This window comes from Betta splendens, chromosome 13 (genome assembly GCF_900634795.4).
Source record: "Betta splendens chromosome 13, fBetSpl5.4, whole genome shotgun sequence".
Lineage (NCBI taxonomy): Eukaryota > Metazoa > Chordata > Actinopteri > Anabantiformes > Osphronemidae > Betta > Betta splendens.
In genome coordinates, this window is record NC_040893.2 from 6406752 (window position 1) to 6434179 (window position 27428).

Genomic DNA, 27428 nt, shown 5'->3' on the forward strand with positions numbered 1-27428 from the left:
TTAGGTCAGATGTATATCAGAGGAGAAAAATTACAGCAGGAAAAAAGTAAAATACTGTAGGTGTTCTTCCACTTCTCTGTCAGGCTTTTTATACTTTTAATACACACAATATGAAATGTATTAATTCTCTTGTGCATAATTTTATAAATATGACATAAAACATTAACAAATGTACAGATATCTCTTAAAATATGATTAAAAAAAGCAAATAAACACATTAAGAAATTTGTACATTTACAGTTATTTATTTTAAATTATCCACCTGTTTTTTTTCTGAAATAACGTTTGACAGGAGGTTACACACACAAATACTTGTCGTCACTTTATTAGTAGTATTAGTTAATTAACTCTGCCATAGTAAATTTTAAAATGACAATGGTTAAGTTAAGCAGCATTTCAGTATATTTTCAAATTTTAATTATTTGAATTCAAAATTCAAAGACTGACATTGTGAACACTAAAATAAACTTATCTTAAGGTTAATTTGTAATGTATTCATTGTATTTGCTGCTCCTCTGCATCATATTCTTCTTTGTGTTTTTCTTTGGTCTCAGTAAGATGATATAGGATTTTGGAAAGAAAATACATATTAACAGTCCAAAACTAGAGGCCTGAATAGCAAATATCTCCACTGCAACACTAAACTTCCCAGGAGAGCTGACATACGCTGGAATAAAAGTTATCCACACTGAACAGAATATCAACATGCTGAAGGTAATGAACCTGGCCTCATTAAAGTTATCAGGCAGTTTCCGAGCAAAAAAGGCAAGAACGAGACAGAACAGAGCCAGAAAACCTATGTAACCGAGGACACTCCAGAATCCTACAGCTGAGCCCAGAGCACACTCAAGAATAATCTTCTCTTTATAATAATTCATATTTTTGTACGGAAAAGGAGGGTTGATTGTCAACCACAGGACACATATTACAACCTGTATGAGCATGAAGACCAGAACACTGAGTCTCTGCTGTGTTGAACCAAACCACTTCATCACATTACTGCCTGGAAGTGAAGCTCTGAAGGCCATTAGCACCACCACAGTTTTGCCCAGAACACAAGACATACAGAGAACAAAGGTGATGCCAAATGCTGTGTGTCTCAGCATGCAGGACCACTCAGAGGGTCGACCCATGAAGGTCAGAGAACACAGGAAGCACAGAGTCAGGGAGAAGAGCAGCAGGAAGCTCAGCTCAGAGTTGTTGGCCCTGACAATAGGAGTTTTCCTGTATGTGAAGAAAATGAAGGCTACAACAGCAGTCATGCATGTTCCACATAAAGATGCTGCAGTGAGCAGTGCTCCCATCATTTCTTCATAAGATAGAAACTCTGCCTCCTTATTTACACACATATCTCTATTGTCATTTGACCAGAATTCAGGTAGGCATTGAACACAGGTGACAGAATCTGACAAGAAATAATAAACCAAATGTCAGACATGCTGTGTGAATAAAAAGAAGACAAAAGAAATAACAAAATATAATAAAACTGATGTTGGATTTTTTTTTCACTGTATTTTGTTGGTGTTGATAACAAGTGTATAGACCAGACAGTGAGCTTGTTCAATACTTTTATGGTTATTTTTTTTGTTTTATATCCTTACAGTATATAGTCATTTTGGTATATATGTTAAAATCTTGCATTGGAAAGTTGTTAAATTTCTTTTTTCCTACACAATCTTTTCTGTTAAATACAAAATGGCTTATAAAATGACAGCTTTGTTTTATGGTCAGTAAAGCTATTTTGGAGAGGATTTTGTACTACTAGGCGACCGCCTAGTTCGCCTATGCCCAGAGCCAGCCCTGTCTATAGTTGAGTAATGGTATCAATAGACCTGTGGTGCTGCTCATTTCTCCCTCTGCACATCTTATACAGTCATGGCAGCAGACAGGCTTTCCTTTCTGGAGAACCTTACGAGTACCTGGTGAACATTTCTCACTGCAAACTGACACAGGAACCTGCAGAAACAAAATTTCACTGAGACGGTATATAAGAGGTACAACCACTTCAATTGCTATTTTGGTTGAAAAAATTACATTTAAAGGGGATTTTTGATGATTATTTTATAAGAAAGCAAACAGTGACAGTTTACCTGTGTTGAGTTCTGTGTCCAAATTAAAGACCTGTTTTGCAGATTCAGCTGTTTGTTTACAGGTAAAGATGCATCATAGAGACCAACTGTGACGAAGTCCACAGCTCCATTTTCTGTTAGTTGCCAATTTATAATTTCATACTTTGCTGGTGGGTCTCCATCCTCATTAAAGGAAACTTCATCTCCTTCCTTTGTCATGAAATTATTTTTTCTCATGTGTTCTAAAATCTAATCAGTTTGTAATAATTTAGTATATTTTATGAACAATCACATATCCTCTACAGGAGTGGTTCTCAACTGGTCTGGTTTTAGGGCCCATCATTACCCCTTAATGACAAGCCATGGCCCAAATAGAGAAAATCTCTCAAATCCATTAAATCAAACAGATGACATAACAATCAGAAGACTTCAGTAACATTTTTCCAAATGTAATAATTTTTAACAGACTCGGTTGGTGGTTTCACAAAAAATACGTTAACTAAAATTATGTAGGTGAGAATCCTCACTGAATCTGGGTCACTACATTATAGAAAAATTCAGATTCTTAAGTAGCAGTTTTAGGTAGCCAGACTTACATTTTGCCATGTTCAACTAGCTAGGGGAGAACGCACTTCAGAGGATGCACAAGAGAAGACACAGGCACAGGCGCACAGAAATGGGCATCTGTCACACGAGGGACACAAGGAGAGGAACCAAATAGAGAAGCACAGCAAGGAACAGGAACACAGCAGTAAGGACACGTTAGGCATGTGCACCGGAAAGGAGTTAAATCCGGTAGAGTGCGACAGCAAGCGAGCGGAGAGGTTTGTCCTATGCAATCAAATGGTGGGTGCCAGTTACCATTACAGACCATAATCGGCACCTACAGCTGAGGAGTAAGGCGGCACACCTTTATTAAAGAAAAAAAGAGTTTGGCAAAGGCTGGCGACCAACTGAAAACAGGTTTGCAACCCACTTGTGGGCCCGACCCACCAGTTAAGAATCACTTCTCTATAATACAAAGATTGGCTGCAATTATGATTTCAAACAAACAGTATACTTAAGATTGACTCACCTTAAATGGATCCAGCTTCACTTTTGTGTTACACGTTTTACTACAACCAAGTATCTTATGAAGTGCATGGGCCACAGCATACACTCCTTTATAGACATTGTTGAATATGGGCATAAGTGACATATCAGTGTAACTGTGTTGTAAACCACTCAGATCTTCATGTCCAGTACATTGTTTCTGACTTTCTCCTGGTGAATTTGACTCTTTAAAAGTACAACTGAATAATGTCTCCCAGAACTCTGTGAACATTTCATTAACTGAAGTATTAAGTGATTTAACATTTAATATAAACTCTCTCATTCCTGTAACATATGCTTTGGGGATGGACAGACCTATAGCACCATCTAGTATATGATGTTTATCCATTTTTGCAGTTTGAGAATGTCAGGTTTTCGTTCTTGGTTTTATTTTGAAAGGACTCTTCTGTTTTTGATCCCAGTTCCCGGTTTTATTTTGTAAGCACTTCCGTTTCTCATCACACCACAGCAGTTCCCGCTTCACTCCCGGTCCTCATTACACTCACCTGTTTCGTATCAGTGATCTACTCCGTGTATTTAACCACCACCTGTTACATTAGTTCTCCGCCAGATCGTTGTTTACTGATTCCTGACTCTCACGTTCCCGCAGCTCCTTACCGACCCTGTAAGTCTCCGTTCCGTTATTGACCACTGCCTGTTTTATGACCTGTCTAAGCCTGCCGATTTGGATTCTGAGACCTGAGCCTTTTCCCGTATTGACACCTGTGTATGACCTGGACTGCCTTGTGACCTCGTTTCTGGAATAAACCCACCTTTTTCACCATCTGCATCGTGTCCTGGCGCTGTGCATTTGGGTCCTCATCCGAGCGCCTCCTGTGACAGAGAATCAAAGATCCAGCCTTCACTACCAACCCACTGATAACCAGTCATATTGCAAAAAGATAGTTCATGGATGAGCACATCCAAATCCAAAAAGGAGAGGAAAGCAACAATTACCTTGGAGGTGGAATGCTTTACAATTTTAATTATGTTTTGTAGCTTGCTTAGTGGATCAGTTCTAATAAAAGCTACAGAATACTCCAGACAGATGCCCAGCTGTTGAGCTGTTTCTGTGAATGTGGCCATGCCGTTATTGCCATAATCATCATTGCTTCTAATAGCTCCAACCCAGGTGTAACATGGGTATTAAAAGCATTAATATGTTATAAGTTAAATAAATATTCATTTATTAAGAAATGTGTTTAAAAGAGTTTCAGAGCACCTGAGAATAGGTTAAAAGCTGTACGATGTGTATTGCTGTCGATGCATTTTAAATTTGTTTATTTGGAAAATCCACAGGAAGTGCGGTGTGTGTGTGGGGGAAGAAGGAGAGAGCGTGGAGGAATGAAGAGGGCATGCGGTCGAGAGCGCTAGGTTAACATCGAGAACTGAGACCGTGTCCGGTCAATTCAGTGGTGAAAATAAGTTTCTGGACTTTAACTCAATTGTCCGCGAAGTAGGCTTGTTTGCATACGTTTTGGAGCATGTGTGGACAGTTTTCAGCCCGAAAACGGACACACAGATAAGTTTACAAGTTAGTTAGCTCAGCCTAGCAACCACTGGCTAAGTGGCTGCTGCGGTATTGGATTGAAGCGAAGTTAAATCAGCTTGCTAGAGATTCCTGTCGCTCATGTTCTCGGCTTGAGACGTGACTATTTTAGTTTGAGGAGCTAACAGACAGTGACAGATAATTCGGGGATTTTTCGACGGTTGCTTGCCGGACCGAGAGTACAGAGAAGCAAGAAGATCAGTGGATGTGACCGCGCCAGCCTGGAACAGCACAGTGAGGACCCGGACACGCGCCGCTATCGTGGGACACACCAGGGGTTTTCAGATGTGGGAGTATTACACATCCAAACCAGGTACCTGTTGATATTTTATTTGTTGGCTCGGAGAGTGAAGTGGCCAGTAAGTTTCAGGCCTCCCCGCTCACAAGCAACGCTCAGGCCTGCATCGTAAGGGTTAATGCAGTACATATATAAGGTCTGTGAGTGTTTAGTGAGTGGGCCCACTTTACTTGGTACATTATTTCAAACACTGTGGAAAGCATTTGTGGAATGTCATCTGTTTGGTTAATGGAAGTTTGCTAACCCAGTAAATTTGGCATTTTCTACTTTTCCCTGGTTTTATTATTTCTTACTGTAAGTGTGATATTAAATGTGGTATTAGGTAGTGAATAGGAGCCCTAGAATTTGTGCAGTGAGTATCTAACTTCTATTAGTTCTGTTGTAGTTTCAGTAGAGAAAAGAACTCAGGGCCCTTACCTTTTCACGGGGTTTAGGAGGGCTACATAAATGGAGGCACCGCTGGGATAGATCTTATTTACTTACTGCATCTTGAGTCTGGGTAATCACACTTCGTCACATTCAGAGCTTTATCGCACATTCGCAGGTTAGCACCAAACATGGCAAACACGCTAGTTGATAAGCTGAAGAAGTGGTGTCGTGGAGAAGCTCTGGATGAGAACCACGCCCTGCTTACAGTCGTCCCTGAAAATACAGAGGTAGCCCTTATTGAAGAAACTTTGCAGAGTATCAAGTGTCTGGAACGTGTCCATGTTAGAGGACGTATGCTGAGCGACACCGATGATAAAGTTCTTGTGCTGTGTGAATGCCGAGGGAAAGTAGCAGGTGAGAACGTTCCACCGGAAGCGTTGGCATCTGAAGGCTCAACCAGATGGCCAATAATCACAGCTTTTAACTCACCCCCTCCAGAAGACGACTTCCAGGTGAAACTGAAAGCTCTTCTATGGGCAGAAGGAAAATCACTTGATGATGTGCAGGCATTGTTTACAGAGTCGCAACCACCTACTTCCTCTTCTGCAGAGTCACTCATTCGAGCTGTCACAGATCTACTGGACAAGACAAGCAAACCTGCTGCAGAGGGTGGAGGCTATCGTCGCCTGCGCATCTTTTCTGGTATTGTGCCTACTCCAGCTGGAGAGGAACAGTTCGACCACTGGCTAGAACAAGCGTACCTGATGGTTGAAGAAAGTGACGGATCTGACAAAGACAAAAGGAGAAGGATTATGGAAAGTTTGAAAGGTCCAGCCTTAGAACTTTTCCCCAAATCTAGTTTTGCTCAAAGAGAGAGACAAGTGTCCTCAGTGTCACGCAAGAAGAAGAAGATGAGGGAATTGGATTTGTGAAATGGGAAGGCCCTGGACCTCTAAAACTGCCAGCTGGTTCCAGTCTCAAAGTAAACTGTACCGTCGTTCTGGATCAGCCACTCCCACAAGAAATCCTCGTGGTCGAGGCGTCGACAACCAATCCACTTCCGGCAGAGGTTTTGCTCCAACCCATGGTCATACCAAGCCATGCCATTGAACACAGTCAATGCACAGTTTTGGTCCAGAATGAAGCTCTCAAGAATGTGACACTACCGGTTGGCACCATCATTGGCCGTCTCTACAGTGCTGATGTTGTCACTTCCATCGCTGGCCAGGAATCCAAGCCAGAGGCTTTTAACGTAAACCAGATTGACTTCGGAGAGTCGCCTGTGCCTGAAACCTGGAAGGCCAGACTAAGCCAGAAACTAGCAGAAAGAGCATCTGTATTCTCCCTCAACGAGGTGGATGTGGGGCTGGCTAAAGGAGTGGAGCACAGTATACGCATGTCAGATACAAGACCTTTCCGTGAACGCTCACGACGCATTGCTCCTGCCGACATTGATGACGTGCGTCGCCACATTCAAGAACTGTTAGCCGCAGGCATTATCAAAGAGTCCAGGAGTCCTTATGCATCTCCAATAGTGATTGTAAGGAAGAAGAATGGTGGCGTCAGGATGTGCATTGACTACCGCACTCTCAATAGTCGCACTATTCCTGATCAATATACCACCCCTCGTATTGATGAAGCCCTCGACAGTCTCTCTGGTAGCAAGTGGTTCTCTGTCCTCGACCTGAGAAGTGGCTACTACCAGATTGCAATGAACGAAGAGGACAAAGAAAAGACAGCCTTTATCTGTCCCCTGGGGTTCTATCAGTTCGAAAGAATGCCCCAAGGCATCACTGGCGCCCCCGCAACCTTCCAACGCTTGATGGAGAAAGCGGTTGGTGACATGAACCTCCTTCAAGTTCTGGTTTATCTAGATGACTTGATCGTGTTTGGAAGAACACTGGAGGAACACGAGGAGAGGTTGTTAAAGGTTCTCGATCGGCTTCGGGAAGTTGGGTTGAAAATCTCGCTTGATAAGTGTCAGTTCTGCCAGACCAGAGTCAGGTATGTGGGTCACATAGTCTCCGCAGATGGCATTTCGGCTGACCCAGCAAAGATAGAGGCCGTCACCAATTGGCCCAGACCCCACAACCTGAAGACCCTCAGATCTTTCCTCGGGTTCTGTGGGTACTATCGACGCTTTATCAAGAGCTACTCGTCGATTGTACGCCCACTCACAGACCTCACCAAAGGCTATCCACCCAAGCAAAAAGGGAAGAGCCCGACTAAACTACAAAGGACTACCTACCTTGATGAGCGAGAGCCCTTTGGATCACGATGGGACGAGTCCTGCACTGAGGCATTTGAAAGAATCAAGCATTGCCTCACTAATGCCCCAGTGTTGGCTTTTGCCGATCTAAACAAGCCATATGTGTTGCACGTAGATGCAAGTCTAAGTGGAGTCGGGGCTGTCCTTTAGTCCGGAAGGACTAAGGCCAGTGGCATTTGCAAGTCGCAAACTGAGCTCATCAGAAAGAAACTACCCCATCCATCAGTTGGAATTTCTCTCTCTCAAGTGGGCCATAGTGGAAAAATTCCATGACTATTTATATGGGACACGGTTTACGGTCCGCACTGACAATAACCCGCTTACATACGTTCTTACCACGGCAAAACTTAACGCAACTGGACACCGTTGGCTGTCGGACCTGTCAGTGTATGACTTTGACATCATCTATCGCCCTGGACGAAACAACATTGATGCTGATCTGTTGTCAAGGATGGAGCTTGGAGAAGATCCTGCGTAGCAGAGTATCTCACACTCTGGTGTCAAGTCAATCTGCCAGCGTGTTGGTGCTCTTGATTCCCCCAAAGAATCTCCCAAATACGTGGAACAACTTGGAGCCCCTCCTGAATGTGTTCCTGAAGTGTATGTTTACCCAACACGCATGCAAATAAAATCGCTCAGTCAACTGTCAAGACAAGAGCTAGTAGCCGCACAAAGTCAAGACACAGTGATCCGGACAGTCGTGCAGGCAATGAAATTTGGCAAATGGCCTGAAGATGTCAAATCGAAACCTGACATGCTGGCCATGAAACGAGACATTGGAAAGCTAGTCATGAAAGATGGGCTGCTTCATCGTGTGACTACAAGCCATACTGGAAAACAGGTCAACCAACTTGTATTACCTGCTGAGTTTCGGTTGGCTGTGCTCAAGTCTCTACATGATGACCTTGGTCACCTTGGAGTGGAAAGAACTACCGATGCGCTCAGAAGTCGGTTCTTTTGGCCAAAAATGGCTACAGATGTGGAACAGTACATAAAGAACTGTGGGGAATGTGTTCTACGGAAAACTCCAAGTCATAGAGCAGCACCATTGCACCAGATTGTGAGTACAGGCCCTATGGATCTTGTGTGCATAGACTTCCTTTCCATGGAACCTGACTCGAAAGGGATCAGCAATGTGCTAGTGGTAACTGACCACTTTACACGCTATGCTCAGGCCTTTCCCACCAAGAATCAAACTGCTCTCACTGTCGCCAAGATCTTAGTAGAGAAGTACTTTATTCACTATGGCTTGCCTACACGCATTCACTCGGATCAAGGCAGAGACTTCGAGTCCAGACTTATAAAAGAGTTGCTGAAGATTCTGGGGATACGCAAGTCTCGCACAACCCCCTATCACCCTCAGGGCGACCCTCAGCCTGAGAGGTTTAATCGTACATTACTATCAATGCTGGGTACGCTAAGTCAAGAGAAGAAAAGACAATGGAGTCAGCATGTTACACATCTTGTGCATGCTTACAATAGTACAAAATGTGACTCTACTGGATACTCCCCGTACTTCCTAATGTTCGGGCGAGAAGCAAAGCTCCCTGTTGATCTATGCTTTGGCACAAGTTGTGACAACAATGGGGAAGCACAGCACTCAGCGTATGTCACGAAGCTGAAAAACGACCTTCAACGTGCTTACAAAATGGCAGCTGAAGTCTCGAGCAAGACACATCTGAAGAACAAAAAAGCCTACGATAAAAGAGTGGGATATCAGAATCTTGAACCAGGAGACAAAGTCCTGGTAAAGAACCTTGGATTGAGAGGCAACCACAAGCTTGAGAATCGGTGGTGTGAGATTCCTTACGTCATACTTCAGCAACTGCCTAATCTTCCTGTTTACAAATTGAAACCTCAAAACGGCAATGGCAAAGTTAAGACATTACACAGAGACAATCTATTGCCAATTGGGGATCTCGTGAGGATTCCTATGTGAGATGAAGGGGAAACAGTGCAAAGAAAGCCTTGCACCAGAAGCAGTGTAAGAAGGAGGCGAAGTCACGACTCTCACTCGACACAAGCAGAAAGTAAACTGTCATCGGAGTCTTCAGATTCTGAGTATGTCCAACCTCGAAGATCCTACAGAACTTACCTGGAACAAGTGTTGAGACAGAGACAAGAGACAAGTCGTGACATACCTGGACAAACAGATGAAAACGATACTGTTCCAGAGGAACCTCTACCCGATAATGTCCCTGAATCAGAATCGGATCCAGAACCCACCTCAAGCGACAAGGATGCTAGACAGAGTCCTCCGAACATGGCACTGATGCAGACACATAGGGCGAGACGAACAGTTAAACCTGTTGTCAGACTGACTTATGATCAACCAGGCAGATCTAAAGATCAACCTCTTACAATAGTTCATAGAGGTGTTACCATACGTATTGGTAAAAGTTAATTGCACCCTACACATACTCTTGTATTGTCCGATGAGGACATCAGACGTTTGGAAGGGGAGGGTGTAACATGGGTATTAAAAGCATTAATATGTTATAAGTTAAATAAATATTCATTTATTAAGAATGTGTTTAAAAGAGTTTCAGAGCACCTGAGAATAGGTTAAAAGCTGTACGATGTGTATTGCTGTCGATGCATTTTAAATTTGTTTATTTGGAAAATCCACAGGAAGTGCGGTGTGTGTGTGGGGGAAGAAGGAGAGAGCGTGGAGGAATGAAGAGGGCATGCGGTCGAGAGCGCTAGGTTAACATCGAGAACTGAGACCGTGTCTGGTCAATTCAGTGGTGAAAATAAGTTTCTGGACTTTAACTCAATTGTCCGCGAAGTAGGCTTGTTTGCATACGTTTTGGAGCATGTGTGGACAGTTTTCAGCCCGAAGACGGACACACAGATAAATTTACAAGTTAGTTAGCTCAGCCTAGCAACCACTGGCTAAGTGGCTGCTGCGGTATTGGATTGAAGCGAAGTTAAATCAGCTTGCTAGAGATTCCTGTCGCTCATGTTCATGGCTTGAGACGTGACTATTTTAGTTTGAGGAGCTAACAGACAGTGACAGATAATTCGGGGATTTTTCGACGGTTGCTTGCCGGACCGAGAGTACAGAGAAGCAAGAAGATCAGTGGATGTGACCGCGCCAGCCTGGAACAGCACAGTGAGGACCCGGACACGCGCCGCTATCGTGGGACACACCAGGGGTTTTCAGATGTGGGAGTATTACACATCCAAACCAGGTACCTGTTGATATTTTATTTGTTGGCTCGGAGAGTGAAGTGGCCAGTAGGTTTCAGGCCTCCCCGCTCACAAGCAACGCTCAGGCCTGCATCGTAAGGGTTAATGCAGTACATATATAAGGTCTGTGAGTGTTTAGTGAGTGGGCCCACTTTACTTGGTACATTATTTCAAACACTGTGGAAAGCATTTGTGGAATGTCATCTGTTTGGTTAATGGAAGTTTGCTAACCCAGTAAATTTGGCATTTTCTACTTTTCCCTGGTTTTATTATTTCTTACTGTAAGTGTGATATTAAATGTGGTATTAGGTAGTGAATAGGAGCCCTAGAATTTGTGCAGTGAGTATCTAACTTCTATTAGTTCTGTTGTAGTTTCAGTAGAGAAAAGAACTCAGGGCCTTTACCTTTTCACGGGGTTTAGGAGGGCTACACAAGTCCAACCAAAGTGTTTGACCAGCTGGGCCAGAGCTCTGCTCTGATACTAGTCACTTGGTATTGTTCTGAGGAAGGATGGGTACTTGGATTTATCACTGAGACAAGCACAGGTGGCATATGGGCTGATCTGAAAAAAAAAAGAAAAAAGGAAAAACAAAACAAATAATCTGTAAAATATAAAACATTTTCATAATACAACGTACTTACTGAACAAGTGTACTATTCATATTGGTTTTATATTTTCTATCTTTACATGCCTGTGGTATTTGAAAAGATCCAAGGAGTGTAGCTACAGCCATACATGGAAATGAAGCAGTTTCTCCTATTATTGCCTGCACTTGTGCAGGTTTAGTACAAGGAGCCTCTAAGAGTGGAGATACAGCTGCATTACTAGTAGCCAAGGCTAGAGCAGCCTTCACACTTTTAGCAGCAGAAACACATGTGTCATATACTCTATATCCCAGAGAGATTCCAGGTAGCAGCTCTGTGCTGTTATTGATCTCCTCAGTGGCAAAAAGCAAAGCCTGAGCAAACTGGAAACCTCTGAAATGCAAACTTGATTCACAAAGTTTTAAATATTTGTCTTAGCTCCGGGAGAAGATAAAACAGAAAACCACTTGAGTACATATTATATGCACTATATTTTAGTGTCGTTCACCTGGTGCATTCCAGTAGCAGTGGTTTCTTTGTGTAGGTTTCCTGTCTGTCTTTCCAGCTGCTGTGGAAAGAGAAAATTCCTCCTATGATGATGTCACCGTCTTTTGATAGTTTGGGGTTTTCAGAATCATCTCTTTGCCGACACACCGGCTCCTCTGCCAGACAGAACAGTACCACTAACAACAGCTGTAGGGCCCAGCCACAAACGTTCTGCTTCATGGCAGCTGTCATAGGGAATGAGAACAGTGATACAGTATGTACAGTATTCATGCATTCTGGGTTACCTTACATCACAGTGACATTTTGTTTGTGTGACTGTACAATAGTTTAACAGAAGCTGGCGTAGGACAAAGGAGGAGTCAGTCACTCGCATGAGTGGTTGCTGTTATTCTGTATGAGTCAGAATATATAAAATAAAATTTGCTGCAATAAATAAATGAGCTTCCATCTTGCACGACTGGAGTCAACAACATGGTTTAGTCATGTAAAAACCACTAGCAGCTACAGTATTTAGTGGCAATAACAGTGGAAAAGAGGGACTGTTTATGGTTCCTTGGGTTAGCTCCAGGGTCGGGATGAAGTTGACAGTGGACATTTATTCATTACATCCTTACATTAGTTCATTTTATTTAAACATCATCAATTCACAACAAAAGTAATTAAAAGGCACAGCATAAGGTTTAAGCACATTTCCTACTAGGTGGTTCTACAGTAGATGGTGTCGGGTAGACTGGAGGTCTTCCAATGTCCCTCACATTTCAGCACATACACCAAATTCCCAATCAATTCTTTTCAATTCTTATATAGTTAACTGTAAACATACATAGATTAGAGGCCAGATAGATTAACTCCTCATTACTGTAGATTCACCTCACTACTAGAGTGGCCATATTCAGCAGTGATACACACATCAGTATTAGTTTGCTCCATATGCAAATATAAAAAAATCCCTGTAGCGTGGGATACTTACTCCTTTTTGAAACACCTTTTTCAAAAACACATAATCTCCACAACCACAACCACAACCATCCACCAAATTAGGGAGACAGTCATACTTCAAACTTCTTCAAAACCTCCTGTGAGCTTCTTTACACATAATATTCTTCTTTGTGTTCTTCTCTGGTGTCAGTAACATAATGTAACATTTTGGAATAAAAATACATATTAGCAGTCCAAAACTAGAGGCCAGAATAGCAAAAATCTCCACAGCAACACTAAACTTTCCAGGAGAGCTGACATACGCTGGGATAAAAGTAAGCCACACTGCACAGAATATCAACATGCTGAAGGTGATGAACTTGGCCTCATTAAAGTTATCAGGCAGTTTCCGAGCCAGAAAAGCAAGAATAAAACAGAACACAGCCAAAAAACCTATGTAGCCAAGGACAGCCCAGAATCCTACAGCTGAGCCCAGAGCACATTCTAAGATGATTTTGTCTTTGACTACCTTCAAGTTCTTAAAAGGGAAAGGAGGAGAAATCGTTAACCACAGGACACATATTACAACCTGTATGAGAGTGAAGACCAGAACACTGAGTCTCTGCTGTGTTGGTCCAAACCATTTCATCACATTACTGCCTGGAAGTGAAGCTCTGAAGGCCATTAACACCACCACAGTTTTCCCCAGAACACAAGACATACAGAGGACAAAGGTGATGCCAAATGCTGTGTGTCTCAGCATGCAGGACCACTCAGAGGGTCGACCCATGAAGGTCAGAGAACACAAGAAGCACAGAGTCAAGGAGAAGAGCAGCAGGAAGCTCAGCTCAGAGTTGTTGGCCCTGACAATAGGAGTTTTCCTGTATGTGAAGAAAATGAAAGCTACAACAGCTGTCATGCATGTTCCACCTAAAGATGCTGCAGTGAGCAGTGCTCCCATCATTTCTTCATGGGATAGAAACTCTGCCTCCTTCTTTACACACACATCTCTTTTGTCATTTGACCAGAATTCAGGTGGACATCGCACACAGCTGATGGAATCTGACAAGAAAACACAAAGCTGTTATTACCAATTAATTTTAATAATAAATAATTTTACAAGTAAAAGTACAAAAACACTGTGAAAGCTGACATGCTGAAACTCTTAAGGAAAACTTCTACATTCTAATGCAATCCTTTTTTTTCGGTTTCGTCAAGTTTTGATGAAGTTTGTTTCATCAATTGTTTTCTGTGACTCTGCACAGGATCTACTGTAGGCAGGGCCAGCACAGGCGAACTAGGCGGTTGCCTAGGGTGCCACCCACCAGAGGGGGCATCGCTCCACGCCAAATAATGTTTGCCGTATGTGCATGCAGGAAGGTGGGGTGGGGGTCGCAAAATCACAATCTTGCTTAGGGTACCAAAATGGCCAGGACCGGCACTAGTGTGTCTGTAAGTGTCTGCATGAAAATCCTTAACCAAACAAAATTATTTGCTGGTTATTGTACATCTATGAATACAAAACTAAAAAATACGAAACCATTATTTGATATTGTGTATTAAAGTTACACAGTGTCATTTTATTCTTTGTGGATGTTTGATTGTATATTTTCTTCATTTTGGTTTTGCATAAAATTATTAAAACACTGTTTTGCTTATTGTTACAGTTGTACAAATAGAAACTAAACTAATTAGAATACGTAATGTATTCTAATCTGGTGTGTTCTAATTAAAAAAAAAATATCCCTACACCTGTGATGTTGCTTATTTCCCCCTCTGCACATCTTATACAGTCATAGCAGCAGACAGGCTTTCCTTTCTGGAGAACCTTATGAGTTCCTGGGGAACATTTCTCACTGCAAACTGACACAGGAACCTGCAGGAACAAAATGAATATAAGGGAAGCTATTTACAAACCATTATTAAATTTACATATTAATTTCATTATGAAGCAAGCTCTTGCCTTTGTTGAATTCTGTGTCCAACTTAAAGTAGTATTTTGCAGATTCAGCTGTTTGTCTGCAGGTAAAGATGTATCATATAGACCAACTGTGACAAAATCCACAACACCATTTTCTGCTGGTTGCCAGTTTATAATTTCATACTTTGCTGGTGGGTCTCCATCCTTATCGAAATAAACTTCATCTCCCTCCTTTGTTATGAAATTAATCTTTCTTATGTGCTGTAAAATCTAACACAATATAAAGTCATTAAGTTTTAAAGAATACTTTATTCAAATCCAAATTATGTTCCACACTGCAACTTTTTGAAATATTGTCTCACCCTCAATGGATCCAGCTGCACATTATACACATTACACGTGTCATTGCAGTCAAAAATCTTATGAAGTGCATGGGCCACAGCATACACTCCTTTATACACATTGTTGAATATGGGCATAAGTGACATATCAGTGTAACTGTGTTGTAAACCACTCAAATCTTCATGTCCAGTACATTTTTTCAGATTTTCAGCTGAGTTTGACTGTTTGAACTTACAACAAAATAATGTCTCCCAGAACTCTGTTAGGATGTCATTACCCGATATATTCACTGGCCTCAAACGTAATATGAACTCTCTCATTCCTCTAACTTGTGCTTTGGGGATAGACAGACCTATAGCACCATCCAGTATATGATGCTTATCCATTTGTGCAGTTTGAGAATCAAAGATCCAGGCCTCACTACCAACCCATTGATAACCAGTCAAATTGTGGTGAGACAAATTATACACGAGAACATTCATATCAAAGTAAGAGAGAAAAGCAACAATCACCTTAGAGGTTGAACATTTGATAATTTCAATTATGTTTTGTATCTTTTTTGGTGGATCTGTCCTAAAGAAAGCTACTGAATACTCCAGACAGATGCCCAGCTGCTGAGCCGTTTCTGTGAATGTGGCCATGCCATTATTGCCATAATCATCATTGCTTTTAATAGCTCCAACCCAAGTCCAACCAAAGCATTTGACCAGCTGGGCCAGAGCTCTGCTCTGATAGTAGTCACTGGGTATTGTTCTGAGGAAGGATGGGTACTTGGATTTATCACTGAGACAAGCACAGGTGGCATAGGGACTGATCTAAAGAATAAATGAAACAATTCTTATTACAGTAAATAAGTTAGAAACCTTCTTAATCCCTTCAAATATAATAGTTATTACAGTGAATGCATATTCAAAAGCTGGTTTCCTGCACAATAATGGGTTTTGTTGTACTAGATGCAGCACCCACCCATGACATTCCCATAATTCATACACAGAAGAGTTAAATGTTAGAGTAAAATTAGTGCAGTAATAATCGTCACTAGTAAATATGTAGAATAACTTTTACCCACCAGTGGGATGTGAAAGGGTCCAACAACAGTGGCTATAGCCACACATGGAGACGATGAGGTTTCTCCTATTATTGCCTGCACTTGTGCAGGTTTGGTACACGGAGCCTCTGAGGGTCTGGACACAGCTTCATTACTACTAGCCAAGAGCAGAGCAGCCTTAACACTTCTGACAATGGAGCCACAAGTATCATATATTTTATAACCCAGAGAGACTCCAGGTAGTAGGTCTGTGCTGTTGTTGATCTCCTCAATCGTAAAAAGCAAAGCCTGAGCAAACTGGAAGGCTCCTATATTCAAACTTGATGTAAACATTTTGAAAAAACAAAAGGTAACTAAAATGTTCATTAGGGTGAATATAAACAAAAAATAGTATTTGGTCAAAATTAATTAATTACATTTTAACATTAATCCACAATTAGTTAAACCATAGTGTTTTATCTATATATGTAGCCATTTACTTGTAGTGCTGTTAGTGGTTAGTAGCTAACAGCAAGAGTTTAGTAATTTATTTACCTGTTGCATTCCAGTGGCAGTGGTTTGCTTGTGTATAAATCTTTTTTGATCTTCCAGCTACCATGAAAAGCGAACATTCCACCAAACACAATATCACCATGTTTAGAAAGTTGGGGGTTCTCAGCATCCCCTCTCTGCCTGCACACCTGGTCCTCTGCCTGAGAAACCATCACCACTAGCAGCAGCTGTAAAAATGCACAGCCCTGCTCAGGCCACCTCTGTGTGAGCATCATGTTGCTTGAGCGAACTATGATCTAGGTACAGTAAGTGGGTGGAATCACATATATACGCTAAAGGAAATCAAGGTCTAGTATCATTTATATACTGTAAGTATTTGTGGATTTTGTGGCATTTTCTTCTCCAATAATTCTTCATTCAAGTAGTTAAATGTCTTTACTGTTCAGTTTGTCCACACTCTTACAAAAAATCAATATATGCCAACATTAACATTAATTTGGTAGATGATAAATTATGGTGTAAGCTGTAAGTGCTACAAAACTCCCCCCGTCAGTTCCGAACCGGCTTCAGTACGGCGCTTACTGTTGAGCGAGGAATCTATGGCGCTACGGCCAAACGTGCAACTCGGACACAGCTGTGACCACGTTGCCCTATTAAAAGCCCTTGGTTTAACAGTACACCTTTTCACTTCCCTGGACACATCCACTGACCAGGTCGCTGAAAAGGGATGACCGCAAATGCATGACCCAAATACACAAAAGTAAAGTTAACATAAAATGATGTATTAAAACACAAACATAAACTCACAGCGCTCGCTGGATGAACAATAACAGGCAGATCTAAAAAATAAACACAAACTCACTGCACGGCAGGACTAAAGCTCTAACCAAAATGTGGGAACTAAAGATCACAGCTATTCAGGAAAACTAAACACTACTACACCGTTGACTAGGGGCAACATAAACTCTAAAAATGAAAACACAAGATGATGACAACTTAAGAACTAATCTAAACAGCACTGTCTCTTAACAGGGTAAACTAAATACGCTCCGTTCACTACAGACAACTAAACTCTAAACATAGACAACACAATGACACAGTACAAACCTTGGTGACAAAACACAGGACATCAAAAGGAAACAAAAACTCCCAAGTCTTTAAAAACTTCTCTCTTTGACTTCAATGTAACAGCCGTGCTTACGGCTTGACACATCAGCAATACTGAACACTAGTGATGTGTCGTTCGTGCGTGAATGATTCGTTCAATATGAACTAATCTTTTATGTGACTTGGGAGAGAAGAGTTCTCTCAGTGAACGACTCGTTTAGTTCTATGAAGTACCTTCTCTTGCCACATGGCAGCAGCTGCTTAAGCTCAGTGAGCAGGACAGGAAATAGAAATGATTCGTTCAGGACTTACTCAACTGAGCGTCCTTACTCAATGTGTAAATTAATAAATGACTCGAAATGATTCGTTCACTTTACTGATCGAGAGTTAAAGATCCAAGTCAGTTAAAAGATCCGGAATTCCCATCTCTACTGAACACAAAAGCAGGGCTCAAATTCAATATAACTAAACACAGTTTTATAGCATCAAACCAAATTACACACAGCCCCGAGAAAGGAAATGGATTTCAACAGAAACCAGAAGGAAAACAAAAACACTGCTGAGTGTTTAGTGCAGCAATCACACACCACATGACAATCAGTAATTTTGACAGTTAGAAATTTTATTTTTCTTACAAAATGAAAATACATTGCATGTATGAAACAAAATTGAGCCCTTTGAAATAAAATAAATTAAAATAAACAGAATGGTTAATGATCACGTAATCAGCCTCTCTTCCTCTCCCATTGGACAGTTCCTTAGTTCACTTTCTTAGCCTGAGGTAATGTAGGTATGTACAGCGGATGCCACTCAGGGGATTGGCACCCTCCTACCCAAGTGGCTCCTCACTCAGCTGCTGTGTAGCTGCTGGTCTTCTCAAGGATCTGTTGCTGAACTTTTGCCACATTTCAGGCTTCAAACATAAAGATATAAAACTGTATTTTTTTGTGAAGAATCAACAACAAGTGGGACACAATCATGAAGTGGAACGAAATTTATTGGCTATTTCAAACTTTTTAAACAAATAAAAGATGGAAAAATTGGGCGTGCAAAATTATTCAGCCCCTTTACTTTCAGTGCAGGGAACTCTCCAGCAGTTCAGTGAGGATCTCTGAATGATCCAATGTTGACCTAAATGACTAATGATGATGAAAAGAATCCACCTGTGTGTAATTGAATCTCCATATACAGATGGAGCGGTTTGTTTTCGCTGATTTCAATCAACTGTCAGGCGCTCTTCACACACTCATTACACACTCATGAGCCGATGGTCAGTAGCCCCTCTCCTTGGTCTGTCTGGGTAAGGTGTTAAAAATGTTAATAGGACCACTCCCATTTTTAGCACCAAAGACGCAATTCCAGGGTAAAACCAAAAGGTGGAGTTTTAGTATCTGACATGTATAGTTAGGGTCAAATACCAAGTATAGGCACAGTTCTTAGAAGCGGACATAGATCTGATAATGTCAGTTCTACACTGTTCACTAGGGCAGACAGACAAACAGACACACAATAGTCTGTGTAAGCAGTCAACTAAAAAGTTGAGAAAACTTGAAAAGTTCCTGTCAGAGTTGTCTAGACGAACTGACAACTAAAAAGTTGAAAAAAACTTGAAAAGTTGACTTCATGTCGGAGTTGAATGTTGTACTTACTTTTTTAAATCATAGATAAGCATTGGCAGCTCACGCTGCCACAGCTGCCAAACTACTTCTGGAGGTTTATCAGGTACTGGGTGTATTAGGTTAAATGGGACTTTACAAATGTACCTAATGAAATTCTCATTCTATATATTAGGCCATTTTCACTTGGGTGTTGTGTGTGTCAGTCTGCCTGCTTCAGGAGTGGTTTTAATTTAAAAAAAAAATTGAATCTTCCAATCAAGCTTAGATGAACATAACAATGGGGAGCCTCTTTTCAGACAGAACGACCAATCCACAGCACTAGTTAGATTGGTTTCACACCATCCCCTTCTCCCCAAAGCATCACTTCAAAGAGAGAAAGAGAAAGTGGTTAAAGCAACTTCCCAACTACATTTTTTTAAACAGATTGTTTTTGTTAATTGGTGGTTTAATATAAGAAACTTTTATATCATGAAGCCATAAACTTAACGCTTTCTTTCAGGCTTCGGCTTTTCGTTTTATTTACACATTTTATAAACATCCAGTTCATTTGACCATTTTCTAAACCAGGTTGTCTTAAAGGTGAGTCAACTACATTCTTTTAGAGCAGAAATGTTTCTCAAGGAGCTTCTACATTATCCGTTCTTCATGGGGGACATGGTCTTCACACCTTCTTCTTTTGTCCTTTGTTCAACTGATGAGCCAGTTCTTTACAGGTGTGAAGTGAAGCATATTGTAAATTGAGAATAATAATAACTTTACTCAGACTGGAGGTTCCTGCACGTTTGGTAATGTTTCTACTTTAAGAAAAGTCTGAGTTAAATCGCAACTGTGGCAACAATTTCATTCCTCAAACATAAAACTCACACCAGTTTCACACTGAAGCCTTAGGATTCATTAAGTGAAGTTATTTTTGTGATAAGCTGTAACAAGCCTGTTAGGCAAGGGTGCAAATCAGCTCCACTACAACTGATTGAGCTGATCTCTGGCGGTTCCTGCCTTTGGAGCACCGTCTTTATGACAACGGCGCAGCTGCAGTAGATGAGTGATTGGGCTCAGAACCAGTTTGATTGAGAAGTCAAACTCTTAATGCTCAGTGTCCATAACACCTCTGTGTATATTACTGATGAGTAAATTATATTAATGCAAATTTATAGCACAATGCCTTGTGGGTAATGCACTATAACAGAAACTGGTGTAAATAGGACTGACCCTTGTAATGATTGCTGAATGACTTTTGCATTAGACTCTTCATATTTATGTCAGAGTTGCACCTTAAAATCTGTTGTAAATATCAGCTTTTTGTTCAATAACAATATTATAAGTAAGTAATTAAGTATTTTAAATAAGTATCTTTTTTATATCAGAGAAGGCTCATCAGCTTTGTCCTTAAAGATAGATTTTGTAATAAAATATTAACATTTGCTTTTGGTTTAAATATTTGAATATGTTTTAAAATTTAAGTCTTACCTTAAAGGACACATATCATACTTTTCATTCTAAAAAATATTAGACTTTAATGTCTCAGTAAGGTCTCTGTAAATTTTCGTCCCATAAAACCCTTTAGATCGTCCACACTGCCCCTCTCAATATGTGGTTCTCACTCCCCATCAGCAAACGTTGTGTTTTCTGGGCGTGTCGCAAGCGAAGCTGCTCGCCACACCTCTGTGCGGAAGCGCATACCTTTTTTGTTGTTGTTTTTTTTTTTTAATTGGCTCCATGGATACGAGCCACCGCACGGTTACGATAAAATAGGTGGCAGTAGTGCGACATTGAGAACACAATCCTCCACAGAAGAAGACCCGCTACAGGACTGCACGACATTAGCCAGCCAGCTGGTTCGTAGCGTAGTAGAACCATACGTCTACGATCCCGAATCTGACCCTGAAGCTGAAGAGGAGGCTGTTGAAGTTGCCACATTTCGGCTGATGCAAGATGTGTCTCATTGGTAATGTCGCATTTACTTCAATTTAATTGATTTATGTAATTTGCAAAGCAAATAGCGGTTGCTAATGCGTATGCTAAATGGCGTGTGCAGCTTCAATATTCACAACACGACTTACCTGGGAAACTCTCGTTAATAGAAAACACTACTTTAGCTTACATTATACAAATAAATAAGTTTGAGAGCATAGCTGAAATAATATAAATACTTTTTACATTTACACATTTCACTGTTTTGTCTTACTTGTGCTGCTGCTCTGACATAATTTTATTTAAAAATGTGCATTAATATTTAGAGCAATCACTGCATGACCTACCTGGGAACAAAAAGCATTGGTTCAAATTATATATTGACCTAACGTATTTTTACTGCTTTTAATTATGTTTTTTTTCATTCTTGATAAATCTGACAGTAATATGTCTCTGTATCTGAAGTTGTTACAGGTATCTAGTCTACAGAGGCTAGTGAGCTGGTGCTGAGGATTCCTAGGGTGAAGAATCTGAGTTGCCATCTCTTCATGCTTGGGTTGTAGATGAAGGCAGAGTCTCCTGATGGATAAAACACTAAAACACTCATTGTATGATGGATGTAAACCACCTGTGGAATAACTCCTTTACCATTTGAGTAAAAATGTGTTTTTTGTGAGTGCAATACTACTACAATTAAGAATTTTTTTTTAATTTATATATAATTTATATGCTTTTTATTTATGGCCGCTTCAACTTTATAGCTTACCATATTCTAGAAAGAGAAAAAACATGTAATTTCAATACTATGATTTCCTGAATAAAAGTGTTTTCCCTTCAGAAACAGAGTTCAGTGAAATACATAATAGTTAAAGCCAACTTTATTGTAAACCAAAAAAATACACCACTACTCCAAAGCTAGAACAAACTGTTACCTTCACACTCCAATGTGCAATGTATAGGTTACTGAGTTAATTAAGAAGTCTGGGGGTTTGAGGACAGAAGCTTTTGCAGGGCCTTGCAGACGAAATGCATGAAAGTAGGGTAAACAGGGAGATGTGGTGATCCTTGTTCTCATCACTATTTGGAAGACTGAGCGGAAGCAGTCCTCTACCAGATGGAAGCTGTGGCTGTCCTCACCATCACCTCATCAAAACAAAAGTTACTGCAACCAGAATTGTAGATTAGTGAAATGTTCATTATTATGTAGGTCAAAACCTTCTCTAATGTAAGAACACACAATACCAGAAAAAAATTAAACCAAACAAGAGGACAGGCCTGTCTGTGCTAAAACAACAGATAAACAGTTGTTACAATTCAAATATAAAATCTAAACAATATATACCAATTAAAATCTTCTATTACCTATCTTACTGTTGGTACATACAAACTTACATACATTCACTCCTGAGCTGGGCAGCAGATGTCCGTGTACCAACAGTCTGCAGTGATTTCACTGTTTGACAGCCTCCTTGCATGTGGGCAACTGGGATTTGCCCTCCTACAGTATAGAAAAGAATGTTACATTTACTGTAAATTGTATTGGTCCTACAAATATAATGGCTAAGGTACAAGCTATAGGTTACTGACCAGATAAGCAGCGGTTATTGTAGAGATGTGACTAATTAGCAACTAAGCTTGCAACACAACACAGTAATCATTCCAACTAATCATGTTAGAATTTGATAGAACAACGACATAACCCCAAATCACAAGTTGATTTAGGCTGTGACACAGGACGGGGTAATAACAAACATAACCGCGTTCATCTGCAGTTTCTTTTTGTAGCGATCGACCAGCTGTAGCTCTAGAGTGCACAGGCCTAAAGGCATGCTAACGGCTAACGCAACACACAAACAGGAGCGGCAGCACGTCAACAGGACAAAAGCTCGATCCACCGCTTCCTGCCTGTCGCCGATCGAAGGCCCATCGCTATTAGTTGTTCCCCACACAGGTGTGTGATTGCACCAACTCAGAGTAGCACATTTGAAAGGGACAAAGGCTCGGTTGACTCACTGTAGCCGTTAGCGACGCTAGCGATTAGCTTGTCTCACATGTGGGTTACTGCATTTTAAACAGACCCAACTAACATATTTAGATATCACAAGTATCAAGCACAAACTTACTACAGCGAGCTAGATCCACCGCTTCCTGTCTGTCACCGCTGGAAGGGCGATAACGATCAACTGTTCCCCGCAGGTGTAAGAATAAGAATAAGAATAAGAAAACCTTTAATAGTCCCGCAGTGGGGAAATTACCTCTCACAACAGCAGTACAGATGAGCAAGAATACAGGTACAGAACAGTTTGTGTTGGCACAGTACAAAGCAGTACAGTACAGTTAGAGTGAGTATGAGGTCATTGCAGGGTTATTGCACAGTAATGGGTATAAGATTTTTACCGGTAACAATATACATGATTGTTCACAGATTTACACAAATATTGTGCAGAGCAGGTTGCTATATAAACCACTGATGCAGTGGGTGAGTGACTGTGGTGGGATGTGGTCAACAGTTCTGATTGTACAGTCTGACAGCAGCAGGTAGGAAGGATCTACGATATCTCTCCTTCACACAGCGAGGGTGGATCAGTCTGCTACTGAAGCTGCTCTCCAGAGCAGACAGTGAGTCCTCCAGTGGGTGAGAGACCTGGTCCATGATGGATGTCAGTTTAGCCAGGACCCTTCTCTCACCCACCTCCTGCACCGTGTCCAGAGTGCAGCCCAGGACAGAGCTGGACTTTCTGATGATCCTGTCCAGTCTCTTCCTGTCCCTCGCTGTGATGCTGCTGCCCCAGCAGACCACACCGTACAGGATGGCTGATGCCACCACAGAGTCATAGAAGGTCTTCAGGAGTGGCCCCTTCACTCCAAAAGACCGCAGTCTCCTCAGCAGGTAGAGTCTGCTCTGACCCTTCCTGTACAGTGCATCCGTGTTATGAGTCCAGTCCAGTTTATTGTTCAGATGCACTCCCAGGTACTTGTAAGAGTCCACTCTCTCAATGTCCCTTCCCTGGATGTGCATCGGTGGGATGAGAGCAGGCTGCTGTCTGCGGAAATCCACCACCATCTCCTTCGTTTTCCCTACATTGATCAGGAGGTGGTTCCGCTGGCACCAGTCCACAAAGTTCTGAGTGAGTCCTCTGTACTCTGCATCGTCATCATCGGTGATCAGTCCGACGATCGCAGAGTCATCAGAGAACTTCTGCAGAACACAGCTGTCCGTGTTGTGTCTGAAGTCTGACGTGTAGAGGGTGAAAAGGAAGGGGGCCAGTACAGTCCCCTGTGGGGCCCCCACACTGCAGGTCAGAGTGTCAGACACACAGTCCCTGGCTCTCACAAACTGAGGCCTGTTTGTGAGATAGTCCATAATCCACTCCGTCAGATGAAGGTCCACACCAGCCTCCTCCAGTTTGTGTTTCAGAAGCATCGGCTGGATGGTGTTGAAGGCACTGGAGAAGTCAAAGAACATGATCCTCACAGTGCTGCCGGGCTTCTCTAGGTGGGAAAGGGCTCGATGTAGGAGGAAGATGACAGCGTCGTCTACTCCTATGCCGTGTCGGTAGGCGAACTGCAGCGGGTCCAGGTAGGTTCCCACTGCAGAGCGGAGGTTACCCAGGACCAGTCTCTCCAGTGTCTTCATCAGGTGTGATGTCAGAGCCACTGGTCTGAAGCTGCTGGGGTCTTTGGCGTGCGGTGTCTTGGGCACTGGTACCACGCAGGAGGTCTTCCAGAGCTGTGGTACCACCCTCAGCTTGAGGCTCAGGTTGAAGACATGCTCCATAACTCCACACAGTTCGCCTGCACAGGACTTAAGGAGTCTGGAGCTGATGCCGTCTGGTCCAGCTGCTTTCCTGGCCTTGATCTTCCTGAGCTCACTTCTCACCTGGGTGCTGGAGAAGGATAGGGGTGGAGGGAGTGTCTTAGTGTGGTGTGAAGTGAGGGGTTGAGGAAGTGACTCAGTGTGGTGTGAAGTGAGGGGGTGTGGTTGGGATGAGTCACCAGTCGTCAGGGCTGAGGGTAGAGGGCTTTGTGTAAAGGTGTGAAGGGCTGTGGGGGCTGGTAATCCAGTGGTATGAGGTGACAAGAGGTTCGGAGGCAGCTGCTGGGAGGTGTGAGTGGGTGCTTGGTCAAACCTATTAAAGTGTGAGTTCAGCTCGTTGACCCAGCTCAGGTCCCCCTCAGCCTGTGGGTGTGGAGCTTTGAAGCCTGAGATGGTTTTCAGGCTCCTCCACACCTCACTGACATTGTTCTGCTGCAGCTGCTCCTCCATCTTCCTCCTGTAGCTGGACTTCCCCTCACGGATTTTCCTCCTCAGCTCCTTCTGCACCCTCCTCAGCTCCTCCCTGTCCCCTGATTTAAATGCTCTCTTCTTCTCCTTTAGCAGAGCTTTAATATCAGGGGTGACCCATGGTTTGCTGTTGGTGAAACACCGAACCCGCCTGGTGGGAACAGTGTTTTCACAGCAGAAGTTTATGTAGTCCGTTACACAGTCTGTTATTGCGTTAATGTCCTCCCCATGTGGGTCGCAGAGCTCCGTCCACACAGTGGTGTTAAAACAGTCCCTGAGAGCCTCCTCGCTCTCAGCTGTCCACCTCTTCACTGTGCGGGGCACCACCGGCTGCCTGTGTACAACAGGTTTATACACAGGCAGGAGATGCAGGATGTTGTGGTCAGCTCTGCCCAGCGGTGGGAGGGAGGATGCAGCGTAGGCCTCTTTGGTGTTGGCGTAGAATAAGTCCAGTGTTTTATTGTCTCTGGTGGGGCAGGTCACATACTGGGTGTATGTAGGCAGAGCAGCTGAAGGAGGTGCATGGTTAAAGTCCCCAGAGATCAGGAAGAGGGCCTGTGGGTGCTGTGTTTGCAGCCTGCTGGTGACTGAGAGCAGGGTCTCAGAAGCTGTGTCAGCGTTAGCGGAGGGTCGGACGTACACAGCAATTATTATAACGTGTGTGAACTCCCTTGGCAGGTAGAATGGCCTCATGCCCACCGCCAACAGCTCAATGTCTCTGTTACACAGCTTCATTTTGACAGTGCAATGTCGTGGCATACACCACCTGATGTTCACAAACACAGCCAGACCCCCTCCCTTCCTCTTACCGCTGTTCTCCGTTCTGTCCGCACGTAGCAGATGAAAATTGTCCAGTGCGACAGTCGAGTCCGGGATGAGTGACGTCAGCCAGGTCTCCGTGAACAGCAGGACGCTGCTCGTTCTGTACTCCGGCTGGTACCGTGTGAGCGCCGCGAGCTCGTCGATCTTGTTGGCGAGAGATCTCACGTTCCCCATGATAACGGAGGGGACAGCGGGCCTGAAGCGTCTCGTTTTCTCCCGTCGTAGTTTTCCAGCGCGGCGCCCACGTCGGGACTTCACCAGCACCTCAGCGGTGATCTCGTGTCTGTCTCTGGGCAGAACTACGGCGCTGCGCAGCGCGATCAGCTGCTTCGCAGTGTAAACAATGCGCGCTCTGACCCCGACGCACATCGTAGCTTTAAAAACAGCGTTTGTACTGCGCCAAACTTAGAAAAACTATAAAAAAGCTGTGTACAGGTTGTGTACACTAATGTTACTAACAACACACTAGAAAGGTAAACTTAAATAAGTGAAGAAAGTAATAAATAGAAGTAAGAGGACAGGAGCTGTTGTGACCAGCAGCCAGCTCGACCGGCGCCGGAGAAAAAAAAAAAAAAAAATGTGTATGTGATTACCGAAAAAGGACAGACGCTAGACCCACTGCTCCCTGCGTGTAGCCGCTCGATGCCGATAGTCATTAGCTTTTCTCCACACAGGTGTGTGGCTGCAGGAGCCCACATGAGCACATTTGAAGGGGACAAAGGCTCGGTCGAATGGCTGTAGCCGTTAGCATAGCTAGCTAGTAACTTGCCCCACACATAGGTTACTACATTTTAAACGGACAAACTAACATTTTAAAACATTATAAATATCAAGCATGTACTTACTTCAGTGAGTGGATGACGGACTTTAGGAATAGGTCCTTTTTTTCCAACAGGAGCCGTGAAACAAATCCAGCATTGTACGCACCCTCGTTTGAAATGCACATACGTATAAATGCTGAGGCAGTGTTTCTGGCACCGGTCCGTTAAAAATAAAAGTGACCAACAAATCCTCACTTGTTGATCCCTTGTTA

General features: G+C 42.6%; 2 protein-coding genes, 2 long non-coding RNA genes and 1 pseudogene across 4 annotated transcripts in view; 1 reads left to right on the forward strand and 4 right to left on the reverse strand.

Moving 5' to 3' along the window:
- The window catches only part of LOC129604991 (uncharacterized), a 33829-nt gene extending 6840 nt beyond the window's left edge, over nucleotides 1–26989 (reverse strand). Inside the window, exon 1 of the mRNA XM_055513868.1 lies at nucleotides 23705–26989. Coding sequence (XP_055369843.1) covers nucleotides 23792–26764 — 2973 coding nt within the window. The 5' untranslated portion in view covers nucleotides 26765–26989 and the 3' untranslated portion in view covers nucleotides 23705–23791. The remainder of the gene's footprint in view (nucleotides 1–23704) is intronic.
- LOC114868204 (extracellular calcium-sensing receptor-like) lies at nucleotides 461–12155 on the reverse strand (annotated as a pseudogene).
- Nucleotides 12417–16864, reverse strand: LOC114868205 (extracellular calcium-sensing receptor-like). Its single transcript, XM_055513869.1, has 5 exons — nucleotides 16181–16864; nucleotides 15132–15926; nucleotides 14812–15039; nucleotides 14601–14724; nucleotides 12417–13910 (listed from the first exon to the last, which is right to left on the reverse strand). Exons 1-5 carry the CDS (start codon nucleotides 16523–16525, stop codon nucleotides 12997–12999), a joined length of 2406 nt encoding a protein of 801 aa, XP_055369844.1. The 5' UTR covers nucleotides 16526–16864; the 3' UTR covers nucleotides 12417–12996.
- Nucleotides 20100–22794, forward strand: LOC129604994 (uncharacterized). Its single transcript, XR_008696420.1, has 2 exons — nucleotides 20100–21322; nucleotides 21754–22794. It is a non-coding gene; the product is annotated as an uncharacterized LOC129604994 (long non-coding RNA).
- LOC129604993 (uncharacterized) lies at nucleotides 22149–27380 on the reverse strand. Its single transcript, XR_008696419.1, has 3 exons — nucleotides 27241–27380; nucleotides 22685–22786; nucleotides 22149–22450 (listed from the first exon to the last, which is right to left on the reverse strand). It is a non-coding gene; the product is annotated as an uncharacterized LOC129604993 (long non-coding RNA).
- Nucleotides 27381–27428: the final 48 nt, after the last annotated feature.